Source organism: Lissotriton vulgaris, chromosome 8 (genome assembly GCF_964263255.1).
Source record: "Lissotriton vulgaris chromosome 8, aLisVul1.2, whole genome shotgun sequence".
NCBI classification, from domain to species: domain Eukaryota; kingdom Metazoa; phylum Chordata; class Amphibia; order Caudata; family Salamandridae; genus Lissotriton; species Lissotriton vulgaris.
Window position 1 is genome coordinate 203,714,123 of NC_141696.1, and position 22,086 is coordinate 203,736,208.

General features: G+C 43.3%; 1 protein-coding gene across 1 annotated transcript in view; it reads right to left on the minus strand.

The window, feature by feature from the left end:
• The window catches only part of NOX4 (NADPH oxidase 4), a 727,367-nt gene that overhangs the window by 376,159 nt on the left and 329,122 nt on the right, over window positions 1-22,086 (minus strand). Inside the window, exons 10-11 of the mRNA XM_086933983.1 lie at window positions 9,429-9,593; window positions 941-1,003 (exon numbers count right to left, since the gene is read on the minus strand). Coding sequence (XP_086790109.1) covers window positions 941-1,003; window positions 9,429-9,593 — 228 coding nt within the window. The remainder of the gene's footprint in view (window positions 1-940; window positions 1,004-9,428; window positions 9,594-22,086) is intronic.

Below are 22,086 nucleotides of genomic sequence, written 5' to 3' on the forward strand. Positions count from 1 at the left end.
TGGGGCATGTGTGTGTGCAAGATGTACTCATATGCAGATGTCAGGGTTGCAACAGGGTGTTCTTTTGACACCCTGGCACCCTTGAAATTGCATTTTCAGTTTGTGATTCTCTAATTGAGAATCGCAAATTGAGAATATCTTCCCATTCATTCCTATGGGCCTCTAGGCCCATGGAAATGAATGGGGAGGTATTCCTTAATTGCGACTCACAATTTGCGAGTCGCAATTAAGGAATGTTTAGAAATCGCAATTTTTTAAGCGATTTCTACATGCATAGCCTTTTGCTATTCCTTATTAGTGAATCCTTATTTTTCGCTAATAAGGAATCGCAAATGGCATTGTTGATGCATGTGCCAGATTGTTTATTGATATTGGAAACAGAATCACATTTCACAACAGTGGCAGTGCAGAAACAGAACATTTGCATTATTTGTGTTTGAATAATTATTGTTATATTTTGTTGTAACAAAGGTTTATGTTAGGAAAGAAAAAGATGTCAAAATGTGGAAATATTCCCCTTTCAAGGCAAAAAGGGAACTTTGGTGATTCCTTTTTTAAACAAAAATGATTGGCACATACACATTAAAGCATTGTGATAAACATTACTTTCTAATAATGGTTGCCGGTTCGCAAACAGATGGCTTCAAAGGCAATTAGTTCCACGAGCCATGGTGTGCATATTCTTGTTGTGAAATTGAATTGACGTGTGTTACTCCCACTTAGCAAAACAAAAGGCAAGCAGAAAAGAGCTTAACAATCATTTCGCTTCCGCTGATGAAATGAAAGACAAACACAGTGCGCACGAAATAGCAATTATGTGAGTTTAGAGAGCAAAGTCCTTCCTAAGGAATATTTTCATGAACCTTTTCAGACATTTTCCAATGAAGCAGAATGCTGATCTTACTGAAAAGTCATAGATTAAAGTGAAAGCTGCACTTACCATGGTCAGGGTGAAGGGATGCTGTTCCAATGCAGACACTCCTGGGCAGTGCAGAATAATATACTGCCAGAAACACCCACACAAACAGGAAAGAGAATGAAATATTGCGTAAGTGCATAATCGGCATTCTAGCACCAGCCTATACATTAAATATTCATCCTTGAAATAAAAATACGGATATTTGTCTCTAGCAGCGTTTAATGTCCAAAAAACATAAGTGCCGGGGGGCCTCCTCAGGAGGCAGCTTGCACCAGCCCATTTCTCCTGTTAGCGCCATCTATTACAGAACCAACTATTAACCATGAAAGTGGGGAGATGATGTGACATAATGACCAGAGCTGCCGACTTTAGAGCTAGGGAACAAAGTTCGAGTCTCTGCGCCTGCTCAACATCATGTGATTCTGGGCAAATCACTTTATCTCCCTGCGCCTACCATAAAGGAATGGGTTCAAAGCGCCAGTGTTGATGATTAAGTGCTAGTGCTGAGCACCGGAAATCACTGGCTCAAATTAAGCACTGGTCCTTGGCCGACCACTGCTATTACTATGTTGGCATTATTTTCTATGTACAGATAAATACAATGGTAAATTCATCTCTGCTAGTTATAGCATCTGAAAGGATGAGCTGACTGCAAAATAACACAAGCAGTTAGCAATCAGGTTGTAGTTCATAACCAGGGCTCCCTGTTTTCAGTTTTTACAGATTTTTTCAGATAAATACAGATAGAAAATATTTACTTTTTTCTCTGTATTTATTTTTAAATGAGGATAAAAACGGAAATTGGGTTGTTTTTTGAGTAATTCTAATTTCTGTCTGCCATGACTGCCAAGCCAATAGCTGTGTGGGTTGATAGGAAAGAGGGTAAAAAAGAAAGGGATTTTAGTAAAGAGGTTTTAACAGAAGTAGATATATACAAGCCTGATACTGGCATTTGCATGTTTTCATATAAGTGCATTGATTTGACTTCAGCGGGTGTTCTCAGGACTGAAAACTGTCAGGTATTCAAGCATGAGTGCATATCTATCAGTTAAATAAATGTGGAAATATACTAATTTCAGCTTCATTTTATCACAAAGACCAAAATAAATATAGATATGTACAGATAAAATTAGCAAAAAATAAATATGGATAAATACAGATGGAAATGTCAAAAAATAAATACCATAAAACCGGGAGCCCTATTCATAATGGACAAGTTACTTACCTTTGGCAACACTCTTTCCAGTGCATACCCTATCTAAGCTCAGATCCCTCACCTTTAGACTATTCCTAGGTGCCAGGCTACATCCAGGGATTTTTTCAGCAGTGCTCTGTGCACTCTTCTAGTTGGAGCTATAGAAGTCAGCTGTAAGTTCATACCACCCCAGAAGTCATGGATCAGAGACGCATATAGGTATCAGCCCTGGGCGCTGACAATAGTTTCTTAATCTTTCTCCTTCCGTGGCTTCAGATACAGAGCAGTTCAAACGAATTGCAGATGATAGATTGCCAAAATCTATGTTGGAAACATATTATGATGCTCAGGAGTCCACCTCCCAGAACTGGAAGGAGAAAGGGAACTGAGGAACCTGGGTTTACATTGAGTACACTCCAGAAAGAATGTTACCAGCTGTAAGTAACTAGAGGGCATATTATCAAGGGGGTTTATCTCCGCTTTTTTGGCTTTAGAAGCCAAGAAAGCAGAGATAAAATTATCTCCCTATTACCTAGCTGTCGCTAACACCAGTTAGCGACAGCTAGTAGGAGATAGCGACCATCTTGGGCCCCGCTTTGATGTCGGTGATATTTATCACTAATGACATGCAAAGTGGGCGTGCCAAGATGTTAGCGAATGGAAACAGTCGCTAACATCGCTATCTCCTATTACCAACTTTTGGAGATATTCGCGCTAAGTGCGAATATCTCCAAAAGCTAACACCTGCCCCATAGCACTTCTTAGCCATGTTATCCAATGGTAGGTGGATAACATGGCTAAGAGCATTAGCTCGCTAATGCATGAATATCGCTGACTTTTCAGCAATATTCATGCATTTCGGACGATTTTTATCGCTTAGGAGATAAACCTTGATAATAGTAAGGTTCCTAAGCGATAAAAATCGCCGCAGCTCGGCGATAAAAATATCGCCGCTAAACCAACATAGCGATAATTATCGCTAGTTGTTGGTAATATGCCCCTTGGTTTTCTGATGGATAGTTCTAATCACAAATGCCTCGCCTTTCAAATAGATACTGCTGCAGTAGCTCAAAAAGAAGGAGTGTCTCAGAAGAGGACTCAGGTTATGAAGTCTTGCAGTACCATGCAGGCAAATAGGCCTTCCCATCAGACCTGTCAAGGCAATGTTTCCTGAACATGCGCACCAGCGCCCACACCAAAGCCTGGCAGATGCCCAGAACCGATCACCCCCCCCCCCCATTTTCCAATACTAAAATTGTAGATTATCCAACTGGACAGAGTCCTCATTTGCACCGCCTTGCCTTTCTTGAGCACAATAAACACTGATCAATACGATGGTCTCTTGTATGCTCAATGATGATGATATGGGGTGGGATTTATAGAACGCACAGCTATTCCGAGTAGTGTCCTGGCCCTGAAGCATGGGTAGAGGTGATTAACTTTGGGAAATGAGTCAAGCTTTCAACTTCAACATCTTTTTGAAATGTTGTTCAGATTCAATTAGACGAAGATCAGAGAAAAGTTTGTTCCAGGCCGAGGGGCCCAAGTAGAAAAGGGATTGTCCACCTCCTCTGGAATGGTGGATTTTGGGTACCATAGCAAGAGCCCCTTGAGAGGGATGCAACTTCCTATTTGGAAGATATGTATGTAGCCTGAATGAAAGGTAGCTGGGACTGGTGTGGTGCAAAGCTCTGTGAGTAAGTACCAGAGTTTTAAACAGCGTGCATTTTCTCACCGGAAGCCAATGTAAGGATTGGAGATGTGAAGAGATTGGAGCTCTGAGCAGAAGCTTGCGAAGCAGGCAAGCATCTGCATTTTGTACCACCTGTAGCTTGTTTACTTGGTAATCAGGGAAACCAAGATATATAATGCATTTGCATCGTCCAGTCTAGACATGATGAGTGCTATAATAACCGTTTGTCTAGCTGGAACGGAGATAAGGTACAGGAACTTTTTTTAAGTGTGTAACAGGCCAAAGAAGGTCCCAGCCACAGTGATAACTTGATGTTGAAATCACAACTGGTTATCACACTTCACCCCAAGGTTTCTGACCACCTCTGATTGCAGGAATAGTGGAGGGGCACCCTCCGACCAGAATTAGACAGTTCACCGAAGAATTGCGGCTGAAGCAGAGAACCTCAGTCTTATCCACATTGCACTTTAATTGATTGAAGCACATCCAGTGTAGACAGCAGGTAGACAAGGTTTTATGGAATCCAATGTAATAACTTCTCATTTTTTAAAGGCGAAGAAGAGCTGCGGGTCATCCGCATGAGAAATTATTTTGGCACCAAAGGATTCCACCTGAGATGCCAGCGGAGTAAGGTAGATATTAAACAGTGTAGGACTCAGAGCCTGCCCTGAGGGAGCGCAACTGCAAAGTTCTTTCGTGCCAGGAGAAAAGGGGGGTCTACACCTCCTGTCCTCTAAACTCCAAGAAAGACTTCATTCATTCCAGTGCAGACCCTTAAGTCCAATACTCTGAAGGTGGGAGAGTAGCCTAGCATGAAGCTGCTGATTGGTCTGATAATATTAGCACCGCCTTACCCCCTGCGTCTAAAGTGCCTCTAATAAACTCCGTAACTTCAAGCATGGCAGTATCAGTGCTAAAATTGGCCCTGAAGCCCGACTGGCTTGGATGTACGAGGTCGTTAATCTCTAGATAGCGTGACATTTTCTGGTTGACACATTTCTCCAAGAGTTTGAGTAGCTATATGGGAGCAACACCGCTTAGCTTTCCTGCACTTACAGCACATGGGACTTTGGAGAGGATCAAAAACAGCCCCTGAATTGAAAACACAGTGGGACCTCAGTATTGAGTGCAACTTCTTCTTATGTTCTGCAACATTAAACTTTGATTACTGCTCTCTGATTGCATTTGTGTGCATGAGGGCAAACTGACTGTAGGACTTCGAATCATGACCAGAACCCAAGCACCACTGACACACTTCTTGTGGATCAGTGACCACCATCATTTTTCTGCTGTCACAGCACAGCTTTAATCCTGTTGTTTTTGAGAGGAGAGATCTTTCCTGGCACAATGTCTGTGACAAATGTAGTATTGTTGGAAAACCAGCACAGTTGGGAGCAAAGTGCCGAACGACATCAAAGACAGCGTAAAGAAAGGAACTGATGTCATCGTGCAGGGCTGGCACTTATATGCTCCCCTGCTCCATCACGTCTGGGGTAGGATGAAGTCACTGCAGAGCTATATGGTGCAACCCAACGGTGCAAAAGGAGCAATGTTGAAAAAATCTCAGGCTCTCACTCGGTGCATGGGAATCTTAAAAAGGAGAGGCATCTGCAGTTAGAAGTATCCATCAATAAATAATAATGTTGCTAATAATAACTTGCTTTGTGTATAGCACATTCTGTGCACTGTAAAGATCAGGTCTCACCATCATCCAATGTAATGGCGCTCCATTTACCGACCTTGGAAACTTGGAATACTGAGTCCGCCTTGTGGGATGAAAACTCATGACCTGAATCATTGGCTACCATCTACTCACTGGACCGCTCTTCTGGAACGCCAGCATTCTGTATTATGACTGGAAAGCTCATGTTCAAATGGATTATGTCATGGCAGAGCTTTGCTGAAGGTTTGGAATGGAAGTCACTGTATTTCAGCTCATCTACAACAGTACATCAATTGTGCCAGGGAGAGTAATTTTTTTCCTGTACAAAGTGCTTTGCGGAGGACATTCTTCTGGCGGTTAGCACTCTAGTTTCTATAGCAGTAATTTGCACAGCAAATAGGTACTATAGCAGCAAGCCGTTTTTTATTTTTATTTTTTAGACAAGAAACAGAATTTAGGGGCCGATTATGATTGCGGAATTTCCACATCCTCTGGGCCGGCGGAAGCCACCGCCGGCCCAGAGGATGCGGAAAAACCGCAGCGGACCCACCAAAGACCCACCGCCACATTAGGATGGCTGGTGGGTTCTGGTTTCCGTCCGCAGCTTTTCCGCCGCGGTTGGCTTACAACCGCGGCGGAAAAGCTCTAATATGGTGGCGGTGTCTCTCAGACACCGTCCACCATATTAGGATGGGCTTCCAAAGATGCTTTTCCGCGGCGGGTTTACCGCCGAGGAAAAGCATGTGTATCTTCACTGCGGGTGCCCGTTGCGGGCCCCCTAGGTGAAGAGGGGGTGGGGGGTGCACTTGGGGGGTACCTATGGTACCCTCCTGCATTTGTATACAGAAATCGGCAGGCACCGCGCGGTGCCTGCCGCTTTCTGCATACAAATGCATTGTATGCATGTTTAACATTGCGGCGGGTGCAGCTTGAAGCTGCACCCGCCGCAATGTTAAAGATATAGGATGTGACCGCCACTATGGCGGTCACATCCTAATCAGCACAGAGGGAACGCCGCTGCCCATGCGGACGTTCCCTCATACTCTGGGGTCGCGGACGGACTTAAGTCCGTCCGCGATCCTAATGACCCCCTTAATGTGCAATTGGTTCAAATATTAACAATTCAGCATACATTATCTGATGCCTGGCACGTACTGCTCACCAAATAATGCATCGCCATGTTGCAAGGTTTTCAGTGTTTAATTCATAAGCATGAGGATGGCAGTGGCCCTGCCAGCCAGAGCTGTCCAATCCAAACACGAGGATTTCAAGAACAGGTTCAACACCTTTAATCTCAATTAGCACCAATTGGGCAACAAAAATAAAACTATGTTAGTAAGTGACTCTTTATTGTTTCTATGTACTTAAAACACTAGGGAGAAAAGACCCCTCCGCCCCTTCCCCCGTAGAAAAGGACGAGACACATATAAAAGCGTAATGAATCATTCTTAGCTTCTCAAAAATCACTTACTTTCATTACAGCTAATATTATTTTTTAACAATCTAGCTATTTACTGCATTTATTCTATTTCTTTTGAGCACCATGTTTTAAACATTTTCTGAGCGGGCCAGCTCAGATATATTGCCAGTGTCACCGTTTAGGTAAAAATCCTATATTTTTTTTAGAAGCATCTGTTTGAGAAGTGTGGTTTTTCTTGGATGAATTCTGGGCAACAATAGAATAAGGAAAGGTGGATTTCGTCTTGCAGTTACAGAATCTACAGTGCAACTGATCAGCTGCTAAATTCTTCCTACTACCTCTTTTATACTTAATAGGAAGGACCATAATCCTATAGTCTGTTTAGAAGACCTGGTTATCAGCTCCCTCTGAAAATATTACACACATGTATGTATTCGGCACTCTGAAGCTTCAAAGACTTGACAAGAGTACAACATTCCTATAGTTCTTGCCAATCAAGTACAATGTCAGTGCAAACATTCACATAGGGGTGCCCAGACCCCTAGAGTGCGAGTCTGATGGCCCAGAGCAGAGGGGGCTAGAGTTATATGCTATTTATCAAACATGGGCATTGACTTGAGAGGCAAAGACTTGGGTGTGTGTCAATGTCTCCTTTCCCTCTCCCAACAGAGTTAATTCATTGTATTTCATTTTTGGTGGCGAGGCATATATGGTGTATAACTTTCTACTTTTTATGTGTAGAAGGTATAAAAAAGAATATAAACAGAACCAGAGCATAGGTTGTTAAATAGGGATATTTAGACTCGATCTCATTAAATAGGCGTTGAAAGAATGGGCAAAGTTGTTTTTCTCGATGAAGGAATTGAAACATTAAATAAGTAAATCACTCAGCAATGATTTCACAACTTAAGCTGTGGTTTGATAACAAACTGGCATTCAACTTTGCACTTCATTAGTAAATATATAACCTGTTAATTAGGACCATGATCATTTTCACTAGCATGCCAAACCGGGCGAAAACATGACTGTGAAGTCAGTGCTTAATTTGTGACCGTGGTTTCCGGTGCTTAGAACCTGCACTTAAATGGTATCAGCGGTGCATGTGACAGTCTGCCACAAGGTGGTGCTGTCTGGATAATTTAGAGATGACCACAACAACAGTTAACTATTATATCAATATACATTAAAATTACTATTACCCGCCACCCACGCCATTCTTATAGCTTTGGGGGTCTGAAATAGTCTGAATTTGTAACACTTGTAGGAGTGTGATGGTTATGTTGCTGCTATCATTGGCAGCATGGAAGAACAATTGTGTGGTGCATTCTGCAGTGTCGTCCTGACGAGAGCCCTGGCACTTATTTTTGTATAAATGAAGCAGCACTGGTATGAATGTTTGTGTGGGTGTTCATTGCTCCACTTAGGAGACAGTACTGATATAAAGTCTGATGTGCCAGTTGCTTTATGCAGTTGATAGGATGTAGCCTTAGGGCTAGAGCAGTCGACGTCGAAGCTGGGGAACCGGGTTCGAGTCTCTGCAACGACGCTCAAAATCCTATGATTCTGTTCTGGGCAAATCACTTAATCTCCCCGTGCCTAACAAAAATGAATGTGTCCTTGTGTAACGGAAATGGTGCTATGTAAAGCGCTCTGATACCCGATATCTTTGGGTCTAGTTAGCGCTATATAAATCTCTAAAAAGAAAAAGAAAGAAAGAAACCATAATTTATTGATGGGAGGGGGCGTGTCTCATGAGGGGCAAGGCTATGAGTGAGTGAGGATGCCCCTCTTTAGTCCAGCACTGATATTAAATAGCACACTATTGACAGCGAATCCGTCTTTATGGGTTATGCTGTTGGCAAAAGTTATAAGAATTAATATTTAATCAAAACCAGAGCTCAAGGTCTGTGCAGTGATGGCAATACCATTCACTTGGTCTTCACAGCATGGGTCCAGTTGATTTTCAATTTAAAATAATTTATTATGGAATCTAACAGATAGTACTCAGTGACTTAACATGAAATATGAACACTGTAATTGTGTGTGTGTATATCTACTATTGCTATAAGTAATATGTTTATTAGGCAATGCCTATTTTCACTGCCCTGGCATGGTACACACGTATGTTTTTGCTTGACAGCATGTGAATACTTATATGTATGAGACTGTGTGCACACCACTCTGGAGATCAAATGTGATGGTAAAGTCTGACTAAGCCACACAAACACCATCTGTGTAGGGGCCGACGCACTAGCACCAGCCCCATATTGTGTTTCGGTAGTTTATTGCAAATGTTTTTTAAAATTTGTTTTTCTAATGATGTACATTTTTCTCCTCTGAATAACACATGAAAGTGGATGTGTAATTAGAATAATAAATATACCCCTGCATGTATTCAATGTTCAGTCCACGTAAAACAGGGGATGGGTAGACAGAAAATCATGACTATAGGTATAGAGGTGACGCGTGTGTGCATATGTGAGTGTATGTATGGATAGGGTGCACAATTACAAGTCACTGCCTTTTTTGTCGACTCACCTGACCAGGCCTTGCTTTAAAATCTTCTTTTATCATCCGAATTTCAATGACATCACACGGGTGGCTGATTACCGAGGTGATAGTGACTGGCTTACTACTCCTTATGTATCTGTACAGCCGCTCTGCACAGTACAGGCACAGGGGTCCCGAAATCCACAGCCAGGTCTGTAAGGAAAACAACAAGCAACACAATTTAATCACAGTCTCCTTCCATGCCAGACAAATGTGCATGATCACCAGAAGAGGAACGACATGGAGCATGCCCCAAAATATTAAATTCAGATACACTTCAGATAAAAGAGCAATATACAAAATACAGTGTAAATTCCACTATGAAATAAGAATGTGTTTCTATCATTATGTCTCATGCTCCAGGCCCTTCCTAAATGTTATTTGGGTATGTGATAGTAATGGGGAGGTTTGTTTTGCATCACCAGACAAAATACTTCGGGGCAGATTTACAATAACTTGCGCATCCCCAGGGATGCGCCAGTTGTTGTGCGCCACAGCTCCGCCACCCATGGTGTGCCGCATTTACAATGCGGCGCACCATGGGGCAAAAACGGCACAGATGCATGACGTATCTGTGCCGTAAAGGCGGCGCATTGCTGGAGTTGCGTCGAAAGCGCGACGCAGCTCCAGCAATGCTCTGGGGGGCCATATCTGTCCAATGCTGCGTCAAGCCTTACCCCTGCTTCAAGCAGGCGCAGGGTTTTGACGCAGCATTGGCCTAAAAGTGCCTGCGTGAAATCTTGTAGATTTCACGCAGGCACTTTTGCGAGGCCCACCTACCCCGGAACGCCCACCCTGCGCCGGAACGCCCACATGTGGCGCATGGCTTTACAACGTGACGCATCTGCCTAGATGCGTCACGTTGTAAATGGGTCGCAGGGATGCGCCACGTTACGCGCAAGTCCGACATAAATCTGCCCCTTCGTTCCTTAATTAAAGTTTGGTGGATGGAATATTAGGTCAACACGTAAAGGATATCTCGGACGCCTTTTTGGAAGTGCCATATTCAATGATGCACTTGCGGTCCAATAGATGGGACAACGCCACATTTGTGACGTAGTCTGCAGTCTCCAAAATCTAACTAAAGCCCAATGTCGTAAATGCAAATACTGATGGGGGCATCTGAACTAGTCTAAATACTGGGAGCAAGAACACTACGGCAATAAAAACCTTAGTGCCGGCCATCAGGTGCTACGTGTTCCTAATTTTCACAGGAGTGCAAAGAATGTGGGTTATGGCGTGTAACAGTTTTTGGGTCTGTTTTGCATGTGTTAGTGCTTCGGTTTCAGTGTTTTGAAAATGCAATCGTGCCAGGACAATGCAGAAGCAGTTTGTCCAAAATTCCCAAAGGTCATTAGTATTCAGCTGTGTGGAAATTGCATTTGCACTTGTTTTACCATGTGGACTTAGGCCTATTATCCGGTGGCTGCGGTATATTCAAAATATCAAAACAGAAAATAACCATGGAAGAAATAAAGAAATGTTTGCATGAGGACGAACTGGCCTGTACCCACAGAAAAAGACTCTCCCAATTTCAGTATATCAAAATTGATGCCTCAGCTGGACTAATACTGTCCACTGGAAAATTCTGTGTTTGACCTGGGGACCACAAGCTTGAATCCTGAAGGGTTCATTCAGCCTTTTATTCTTCGGAGGTTGATAACACGAGCACCGTTAGATTAGGTACCAATAAACATCTACTATTCAGCGCCAGCAGACTCTAGGCTCTACAAACAAACCTTATGTTATATGGGTGTGCTATTACCAGAAAGTGTTCCATATTTTCATAAAAATAGCCTCCTCAAGGCAACTGCCTAATTTTTATCAGTCAGAAGTGAACTGAGCAAATATTTTATTGTGAAAACTACCATCATTTGGGACCTTATTCTTGCCAAAATAAGAAAGAGCTAGATAGAAGAATCGGTCTCCATGCTCTAGCAGAATCTCAAATTCTATCTGCGGGCTTGTACCTGAGCAGAGATCACTGCCCTGAGTAGGGAAATACATGGAAGTGACTTCCTGCAGACTCTTGTTCTGATAAAACCGTAAAGAAAATCTGAGACACCATTGGGTCCATGATGACCTTTCTTATTATCTACAGAAGTCTAGGTCTGTATTTGTTTGCCTTCAAGGACCTCGTTACAAGTAGTTTGGATAGTAATTATCACATGGTTTCATGTGTTACATCCGGTCTAATTGCAAGTTTTCCAGGTGTACCATCGCATCTGTCAATACTGGGTGTGATAACGTCAGGCTTGGATCATCACGCTGAAATACCAGGTGAAATAGCACACCCAGAGTTAATGCACTGAAGGGCAGATTTACAATAACCGGCGCATCCCTGCATATCAGCAGGGATGCACCAGTTATTTTGCATGACGGTTGAAACCCCTTGCCCCTTCATGGATGCGCCGCATTTACAATGCAATGCACCGTGGCGCAAGGATAGAGAGATGCGTGGCGCATCTGATGGCGGAAAGGGGACGCAGTGCTGGAGTCGTGTCGCAAGCACGGCGCAACTCCAGCACTTCTCAGGGGTGCCCTATACTTTCTGTGCTGCGTCACTCCTTATGCCTGCTACAAGCAGGCGTAAGGTTTTGACGCAGTGGGGACGTAAAAGTGACTCAGTGAAATCTTGTAGATTTCACTGGATTACTTTTACGGGACTCCCTTGCGACGGAACGCCCACCCTGCATACATTATACCTCACACAGGTATAATGTAGCACAGGGCTCACTTGATGCGTCACGTTGTAAATATGTTGCATAGTGGCGCATTGTTTACGCCACTGCTGCGTCACAAAAGTGACGCAACAGTGGCATAAAAGTGTTGCTAGGGACTTGTAAATCTGCCCCTTATTATTTAACGGGGCAGATCCGAACCTGGCAAGAAGAACCTTTTTGCAAGTTAAAACAGAAAATTATTGTTTTCACCTAGGACGTTGCACTAGTGCGACTGATGGACCGGGAGGGGTGTAATCCCTATACAAATCTTGATGCTCCCTACTGGACAGGTTTCTAAATTGGACAGGGGAGGTTCCTCTGTTTGAGTGGAAGAGCATCCCCCCACAGGCCAGAGTTGAAAAATTAAATAGTAATAAAGATTATGTATTACAGTTTTATTTTTGAGCAACCAACCTGTCCTGAACTGAGTAACAAGAAAGGGCAGGGCCAGTGCTGCTGTGCCGAGTGGCAGCAGCAGAGAGCTATGCGCTTTAAAATGCACACGTCTGTTGACTGGCCGGATTGCGATAGCCATTCTGACATGTGCATTTTAAAGTTCTCGAGAAAGCACAAGCTTCCTGCGCCTGTTAGGAGCACTAAGAGAGGCCGCTTCAACCTAATCCAGGTGCTGCTCTCGTGCTGTGAGAGCAGTGCCAAGATTGGTTAGTGCAGTTTCCTGCATTGGAGCCTGCCTGGAAGAGAGAATACCGGTGGAGCAGGACGTTGCGTCATACCTCAAGGTAAGTGTTTAATTTAATGTCATTTTTTCAACTTCCCCCCCGCCACACCACCCTAGGAACATGGCAGCCGCCACTGATATTGGAACATTGTAAATGACAATTTCATTCTTCCCAGGTAGAATCCACTTGGTCCTACAAAAATGACAAAAAAGACTTAAACCATAATGGTTTTATTTTCACAATTTGTCGTACAGAAATCAATTGGAATTTTCAGGATCACTTAATCAATAAATCAGAGTGCAAAGCTCAGTTAAAGTACAGAAATAAATCAAAGAACATACGGGCCGATTAGGATGGCTGACGGATCGCCACCGCCATCCGTGACTGACTGCCACCTATTTCCCCCCGCCATATTACAATGGCGGGGGGACCGCGGCGGACAGAAACACCGCAGCCGGGGCGACCGGGGTGGACAAGTATTCATATAGCTGCGGGTGTCTTCCAGACACCGCCAGCCATATTAGGATCGCCTCCTGCAGATGCCTTTCCGTGGCAGCAATTCCGCCACGGAAAGGCATGCGGTCTTTACTTTAGGGGCCCCCTGCGGGGCCCCCATGGTGAAGTCGAGTGGGGGGGTGGACATGGGGGGTACATGTGGTAACCCCCTGCATTTGCATACACAAAGCGACAGGCACCGCGCGGTGCCTGCTGCTTTGTGTATGCGAATGCATGCCTGCATTTTTAACATTGCAGCGGGCGGTGCTTTCAGCACCGCCTGCCGCAATGTTAAAAATGCATGAGGCGCCCGCCAGTGTGGCGGGCGCATCATAATTGCCATGGCGGGACCGCCGTTCATGTTGCAGACGGTCCCGTTTATACAGGGATGGCGGACGGGCAAAGTCCGTCCGCCATCCTAATCTGCCCCTTAGTAATGTTGCTGAGCAGAGCCGTTCGTGCTTTGCCATGCTGTGAGTCATTCAGGCGGGCCAGGCTGAGCTTCTGCACACTGGCTGTGCTCTCCGTGGTCCATGATTTTATGGAGTGCCTTCCATCACCTGGAAAAATGAGACTGGCTTTCTCACACCCAATAAGGTAATGTGCGAGAACGGTGGGCCACATGGAATGGGTTGAGTGGCATCACACAGGGGCTATTGCTCCAGCTGACACATAATGATGGGCATGTGTATCACCTATTGCAGTGTGATAAGGCATACATATTCTGCTTTGAGTTAAATTGAATGTTTTCTGGGACATAATATGTTGCATATGTTTCCATAATAACATTGCATATAGTAATATTAAGGTCTGCCATAGGCCATTTCATGTTCATTTCTGGTTCCCCACCAGAGCCGAAGCCACGAGCCAGTCCTTCCGAGCTGCTGATGTTTATTATCACACCGCCCCTGTCATCCCTGGTCTCCAGCAGCAATTCTGGCTCAGGACCTTCCACTGTGACAAGGCTTTTTCTCATGTGCTTTGCCAGGAGGTCCAGCTCCCCTACTGATATCTTAATAAAACTAACATCAATTCCAACAAAACAACTTTAAACTAGGAACGCCAAATGATATAAAACAACCTAATTGTGCATTGCAGATAACCTACATTTCATTGCCTGCAGTCTGAGCAATAAAGTCTTTATTGCCTGGGGCGAATATGCAACTATGGTTTTCTCAATTTACTCTTTACATTCCTAACAAAGTGAAGAATGCTGCCTCCAGGACAGACTTACTGAAGCTTTTGGCCAGCTTGTACCTTCTCCTTGGCCAGTACCACTTAAAAGACAAATAAGCAGCACCACAATATAAAAGTAATTTTGTTTGACCACAAACGCATTCTTGAACAAAACCATAAGAGGCACAACCAGCCGGCCCACTGCATAGCCCCTCCATGTCTACTGTTTGAAACCCAAGAAAACTCAGTAGTGTCCCCAAGAAGCACAGACCCCTCATGCTCTTAGGGTGTTCCAGCTCCACCCTTACTATAGCCTGCCATCTAACCCTTTCCCAAAACTGTGCTGTAATCCTAGCCCACACAATAATTCATATCCTAATTTAGGAAATGGCATTTACCTAAATTTAATTGTACCCTTAGCCCCTTCCTGTAATTCTGCACATTGCCCACTTGTTTCAATCTTTTTTCAAACTATTAACTTTTTACAGTTCCTTTCATCAGCCTTTGTTTCTCACTTTTTCCTTTTCTACTTTTTTTCTCACTTTTGACCTGAAAATGGTGGCGCTAATCTTTGGATTCCATGCAGGATCCTAATATAGTATTTGTAGCATTCAGAGAATATCCAGCTTGATGGTTCCAAGGCTATTGTTATTGGTCATCTGGAAGCAAAGAAAACGAATGTATGATGTTACATTGCACACATTTACAACGCATGCCTTTACAACGCAGTTTTTAGATAGCATGCCACTTCATCGCATTTTTAGAAACGACCTTTACAACGCATTCCATTACATCGCATAACACCATTACAACGCATACCATTACAACACATACCATTACATTGCATTTAGGGTAAGTGTTGGATAGTATAGTGGTAACAATTACTATTCTAACTCCAGCGGGTGCAACAGTAGGGTTAGCAGGGGGGTTTATTCAGAACAGACGCGTTTCGGGAGAACACTCCCTTCGTTGGTATTCACATCAGAGAGGCAGTATGCGGCGCCATTATCTATGTTTGTCAAAACTGTTAAAACAAACAAAGGACTATACCACAAGAGCGACATAAAGCGCCATCTTTGAATGTGCAATTTAGACATAAGCTATATAGAATTGCTAGCAGGTCAGTTACACCAGATATGAAGCCGTGTATTGGCACAATTGTTATCTTAAAAATAAACCACATATTGTACAAATTTGAAAACATTTTGTGGCTAGGATAACAGTTCGTTGTTAAACACAACTCAAGCCCCTAACAAAATCACAAAATGGATGTGAGAAGATCGGGCAAATCTTGCCGTGGATCGGCAATTGCAGTCCCTTTGGACTGCCACAATGAAGGTGTAACAAAAACCAAAGCAATTCTTCAAAGCAAATATCGCTTAAGGCAGCATCTTCTATCACAAAATCTCCAGAATGTAATACATTTCAAAGCATCATACTGTACTCGTTACATTTCACATAATACTGTAATTCATGTTCTCAACCCAAGTGAGAGGCCAATTCTTCTCCCATATTCAGACCTTTGGGCGCCTAAGTCTCCAGGTCTATAATATATCGGGACTCAAGTCTCCTAAGTGTGAGCAATCTATTGCCCCCTCTCAGATTTTCTCCTACTTGGTCCAGACAAAAGTACCTTAAAAGATTCCTATCACTGTTGTGTTTGATGGAAAAATGACGGGCCACTGGATATGAAAAGTCCTTATTTACAATGGCCCGCATGTGTTCCAATATTCTTAATTTAACAGGATTGATGGTACTTCCAACGTACCTTAACATGCAGGGGCATACTAGGCAATAGACTGCATGATCAGTGTGGCATGACATACATTTATTTATTTTCTTCCCACCCTTACAGCCAGGGACCTCATATGTTAATGTCCTTTTACTTGCTGCGCAGGCTTTGCACTTTCCACAATGGAAAAAGCCTTTTGTGTCCTTCAAAGTGCCTAGTTGTTTATGAATAGGTTGTAAATAGCTATGAACTATCTGATCACGCAGAGATCTCGCCTTCCTGAACGTTATTAACGGTGCGCTGGGAATGTCAGGCCCAACGATTTGGTCAGATTTTAAAATATGCCAGTGTTTAGACAGAATTAATCGTAATTTAAAGGAGTCCGCAGCATAAGATGTTATCATCGGAATCTCCCTTCCGTGGTAGGGCCTGACTTCTTAACAAAAAGACTGGCGCGTGGTATTTTCCTGACCTTATTAAGGGTCTCTTGGAGAAGATGGGGATTATATCCTCTCATTACAAATCTCTCCACACATTCATTAGCTGCTTTTTCAAAATACTCAGTCTGACTACAATTGCGCTTAAGCCGCAAAAATTCCCCGTACGGGATGTTGTTGATCAGTTTACGGGGATGGCTGCTGGACGCGTGTAAAACGCTGTTTCCAGCAGTAGGTTTGCGGTAAAGTTGTGTGCAAATGCGTCCATCACTGACATTCACTTCTAGGTCCAAATAATTGACCTTTTCCCTGTTCATTTCACCAGTGAATCTCAAGTGATGCTCGTTGTCATTGAGTAATTGAATATACCGATTGGCTTCATCAATCGATCCATCCCACACTAGGAACAGATCGTCTATGTATCTGCTCCATGCCACCACTTTGTTGTTCCACGTGGCAAGCCTGGGGGCCCAGGCTACCTGCTCCTCCCACCAGCCTACGAATAAATTTGCATAGCTGGGAGCGAAGCAGGAGCCCATGGCCATACCAGACAGTTGGCGATACATAGTGTCCTGAAAGAGAAAGATATTGTTATGCAAGCAAAATGCAATTAATTCCAATAACATCTTGTTATGCATTGCATATTTGAGTTCTCTTTTGTTTAGGAAATATTCCACTGCATGCAGGCCCTGTTCGTGATCTATACAAGTATATAAACTTGTGATGTCCAGGGTGATTAATATATAAGATGGTTGCCAATCCAGAAGTTCCATCTTTTCAATAAAGTCCGTAGTGTCTCTGATGTATGATCTCAAAGACAGTACAAAACTAAACAAATGGTGGTCAAGAAATTTAGAGAGATTCTCTGTCAGTCCTCCCATAGAGGAGATTATGGGTCTCCCTGGGGGATCATTAATGTCCTTGTGAACCTTGGGTAGGTGATAGAAACAAGGTAAAATAGGGTTAGTGGTCTCTAGAAAAAGGTATTCCTCCAAGTCTAACATCTGTTTATCGTACCATTTTTTAAGCAAGACATGAAGATCGTTAATGCTTGCTAGATATTCTTGTTTCTTTATTGGGGCATAACATGAAACATCCGATAGTTGGCGCATGGCTTCTGCAACATATTTGGGCCTCGACATGATGACAATGTTGCCTCCCTTATCGGAGGGTTTACACACGATGGTCTTGTCCTCCATTAACGTTTTGATAGCTAGTTTTTGCTCCTTGGTGGTGTTAAATTGTATCTTCTGATCACTTAGTGTTGTTCTCATGGCCATCAGATCCCTGGTGACCGCATCAGAGAAGATATCAATCGGATCCACAGGAAGCTGGGGGACAAATTTTTGAAGCCAGTTTGAAGTCACTCTTGGGTGCAACCTGATCGATGTTGACATTTACCAATCTTTGAGTGAATGTATTGTCCACTATGTTAGTTTCCATGTCGCCCTCTCGCCTCAAATTATGTAGGACTTCACAGGCTGCTTGCAGAGTGTCTCGTTTTCATGGTGTAAACTGGAGCGTCTATATATATATATATATATATATATATATATATATATATATATATATATATATATATATATATATATATATATATATATATATATATATATATATATATATATATATATATATATATATATATATATTGGTCCAGTTGAAGGCTAGGAGCCGAAACGCGTAAGCCGTCCGTTAATTGATGCACGTTATTTTGCACATGGTGTGTAAATAAAAATCTGTGAGCTGACCTGTTGCTGTGCAGTGACTTCATCAGTATATATATATATATATATCCAAACGAACACCTCCACCAGTAATGAAGGAAGGAGCCTCAAGCGGGGGTAAGTAGAGAAGTTCTTTATTTGCAGGCAGATACAGCGTTATGCATTTCAGCGTGAGCCTTCGTCAGACGCCTCTGCCCAACTGCGAGTTCATTCACCCAGCTATCCTCTGCCGCACCCTTAATTAACGAGTGCACGCCTCCCCCAACCACATGGTCGACAAATGCAGTTGGAAAGACTGAAACTGCAACTCCCAGAATGCTTTCACCCTGGGCGGTATTGCGAGGGGAAAAAACAAAGTCAAATCTCTGTGTTGCTAGGCGTGTGCAAAGCTGGGCGATGTTCAGGACAGTTAATATTTGCATTATGAACCCCTCCAGTCCCCGCATTCGCTTCAACCAACAGCTCATAGGTCCGCAGGATCGTGTGCTGGTAAAAGTTCACCAACACCATCAGTGAAGTCACCGACTGTATTCTCAGCGTTATTTGCTTTCCTGCTTGCTGCGGGTGAACTGCCTCATGCCAATCCCTTGGCGAAAACGAAAAACTGCAGGCGCAGGTGTCCAGATGAAAGGCAGCTGACTTGTGAAGCGCGGACTCCCAACCGTGTCTCTGGCCGACACGCAAAATATCCAAACGAACACCTCCACCAGTAATGAAGGAAGGAGCCTCAAGCGGGGGTAAGTAGAGAAGTTCTTTATTTGCAGGCAGATACGGCGTTATGCATTTCAGCGTGAGCCTTCGTCAGACGCCTCTGCCCAACTGCGAGTTCATTCACCCAGCTATCCTCTGCCGCACCCTTAATTGACGAGTGCACGCCTCCCCCAACCACATAGTCGACAAATGCAGTTGCAAAGACTGAAACTGCAACTCCCAGAATGCTTTCACCCTGGGCGGTATTGCGGGGGGAAAAAACAAAGTCAAATCTCTGTGTTGCTAGGCGTGTGCAAAGCTGGGCGATGTTCAGGACAGTTAATATTTGCATTATGAACCCCTCCAGTCCCCGCATTCGCTTCAACCAACAGCTCATCGGTCCGCAGGATCTTGTGCTGGTAAAAGTTCACCAACACCATCAGTGAAGTCACCGACTGTATTCTCAGCGTTCCTTGCTTTCCTGCTTGCTGCGGGTGAACTGCCTCATGCCAATCCCTTGGCAAAAACGAAAAACTGCAGGCGCAGGTGTCCAGATGAAAGGCAGCTGACTTGTGAAGCGCGGACTCCCAACCGTGTCTCTGGCCGACACGCAAAATATCCAAACGAACACCTCCACCAGTAATGAAGGAAGGAGCCTCAAGCGGGGGTAAGTAGAGAAGTTCTTTATTTGCAGGCAGATACAGCGTTATGCATTTCAGCGTGAGCCTTCGTCAGACGCCTCTGCCCAACTGTGAGTTCATTCACCCAGCTATCCTCTGCCGCACCCTTAATTGACGAGGGCATATATTTATTCATATATTCCAAGGTATGTTGAAGAATGAGTGGGTGGGTGTATGAGTGTCTGAATGGATGATTCAGTGGGTACATAACTGACTGCATAAGTGAGTGATTATGTGTCTTAGTGAATGCATGGGTGAATGACTAATCTGTGTGAATGTCTGTATCAGTCTGTCAGTTGGTGTGTAAGTGGCTGCATGGGTTGGTGAGTAGCTACATGAGTGTCTATATGGGTTAATGATTGGTTGTCTGAGTACATGTATGGGTGCCTGAGTGTCTGTGTGGGTGGGTGAGGGGGTGACTCCCTGCATGGATGTGCGATTGGGTGATTCACTGGGTGCATGGGTTCATGAGTGTATCTGCGAGGGACTGTATGGGTGAGGGAATCTGCATATGGCTGTGTTGGTGAGTAAATGGATGTCTCAGTGGTATATGTATGAGTGACTAAATATTTAAAAGGCAGTATATGTGGGTGTTGGAGTATATAAGTGACTATATGTGAGAGTGCGTGATTGTGAGAGTGGCTGTACGGATAAGTGTGTGCTTGTGTCAGTTATTGTATATGAAGTATGTGTTAGTATCTGTATGAATACATGAGTTAGTGTGTGTACACCTGTATAGGTGAGTAAATGGCAGTGTTATTGTTTCTTGGGTGACTGACTAGGTGTGTCATTTTTCCTTGCCGTGTTTTACTACAGTACCTTTTGAACTGCAGCCCAGCCTGTGCACAATGGTGCCTCTGGCAGCCATTTATTTTTGCCATATATGTGAGTTGCGTAAATAAACACTGTAGTGCACATATAAAATGTAACTTCGATACCCCAGTGCAATTTCTACACCACCTATTATGCCCTTTAAGGAACGTTAAACAGATCAATTGTGGTGAACGATTATCCCAATACTATTTTAGAACATGAGCACAATCACTGTGCCGCTGAATGAAGCAGTGTCACATTACACAGAATCCTAACACCAGCAAAAAAGTATCTCAACACATGTGAAAAATTAGGGTTGACCATGCAGAAAAGGGGGATTAGCTACAATGGGGGTTGCTAATACCAAACTGAAGATAGTTGTTTGATTAACCTCAAGAGTGTGAAGGCAGTTTCAGTTTTGCTGGGATGTCAACATGAATGAAAGTAGCACCCAGGTTGACATGTAACACACAGATTTATTACATGGAAAACATAGATACATCAATATTTTAGGATTCCTATATTGGATAGCAACAAAAATATATTATTTAAACAAGAAAGGGTACATGATTGAATTTGTGAAACCTATGTGGTTAAAAACAGTTTTCTAAAGCTTTATCTCTCAGATGTTTTTGACACCCCCTGACTGTATTCCCTTCACTGTCATGAATTGAGGAGGTGATGAGGGTGCCCAGGCAAAGTGTAAAAAAAGCCAACATAATTCACATAATTTCAGGATTACAGGGTTACGTCTATAAAGCAAAAAACCTGAAATTAAACCATGTGCCCTAATTATTCGCCGCTCATGGCAACAGAACATCTCTCTGGAATGAAGCGAATGACCAGAATGCAAGCAGCTTTTGTTCATGCCACTTGTGATTTTTCACGCTATATTTTCACCATGACATTTGTCTTAACATCAAAATTTGACATGATGATGCATTTCACACTTAACTATGGTGCTAAATAATTAATTTGTGCTTTACCTAAGTACATGTAATTTCATGATACTTTGCAATAGGAATACACTAATTAATTACTGAGAAGAACCAGCCTCTCTCTGGAGTAAAAACACAGGGCTAGGTAGTTGAAAATATTGTTGTTAAAAGTTGCAGGACATTATAAACCGGCGTTTTGCAACCCGTCTTTAATTATGTGATGCACCTATTTACTAGTAGGTTGTATTATGGATGTCCAGTATTGTGGGCCAAAGGACAACTTGCCTAATGAATATTAACTAGGCAGGTCGCTATCTGTGAACCCTTTGAAGTACTACAAACCCAGGGATGGTGACACAAGGGGGAAGGATAGGGATATCCTAACTCGTAGGCCTAGGGCCCAAAACATTTTTTTTTAAATGTTGCCCCAAATTCGCTGCCAAATATATATTCTCTGGTTTTGGCAGAAAGCCTGGACCTGGCACTGAATGGGGTCTCTGCAACTTTGTGTCTTAATAAAGCATCTCTACCCTTGATTTGTGTCTTCTGCAGTGC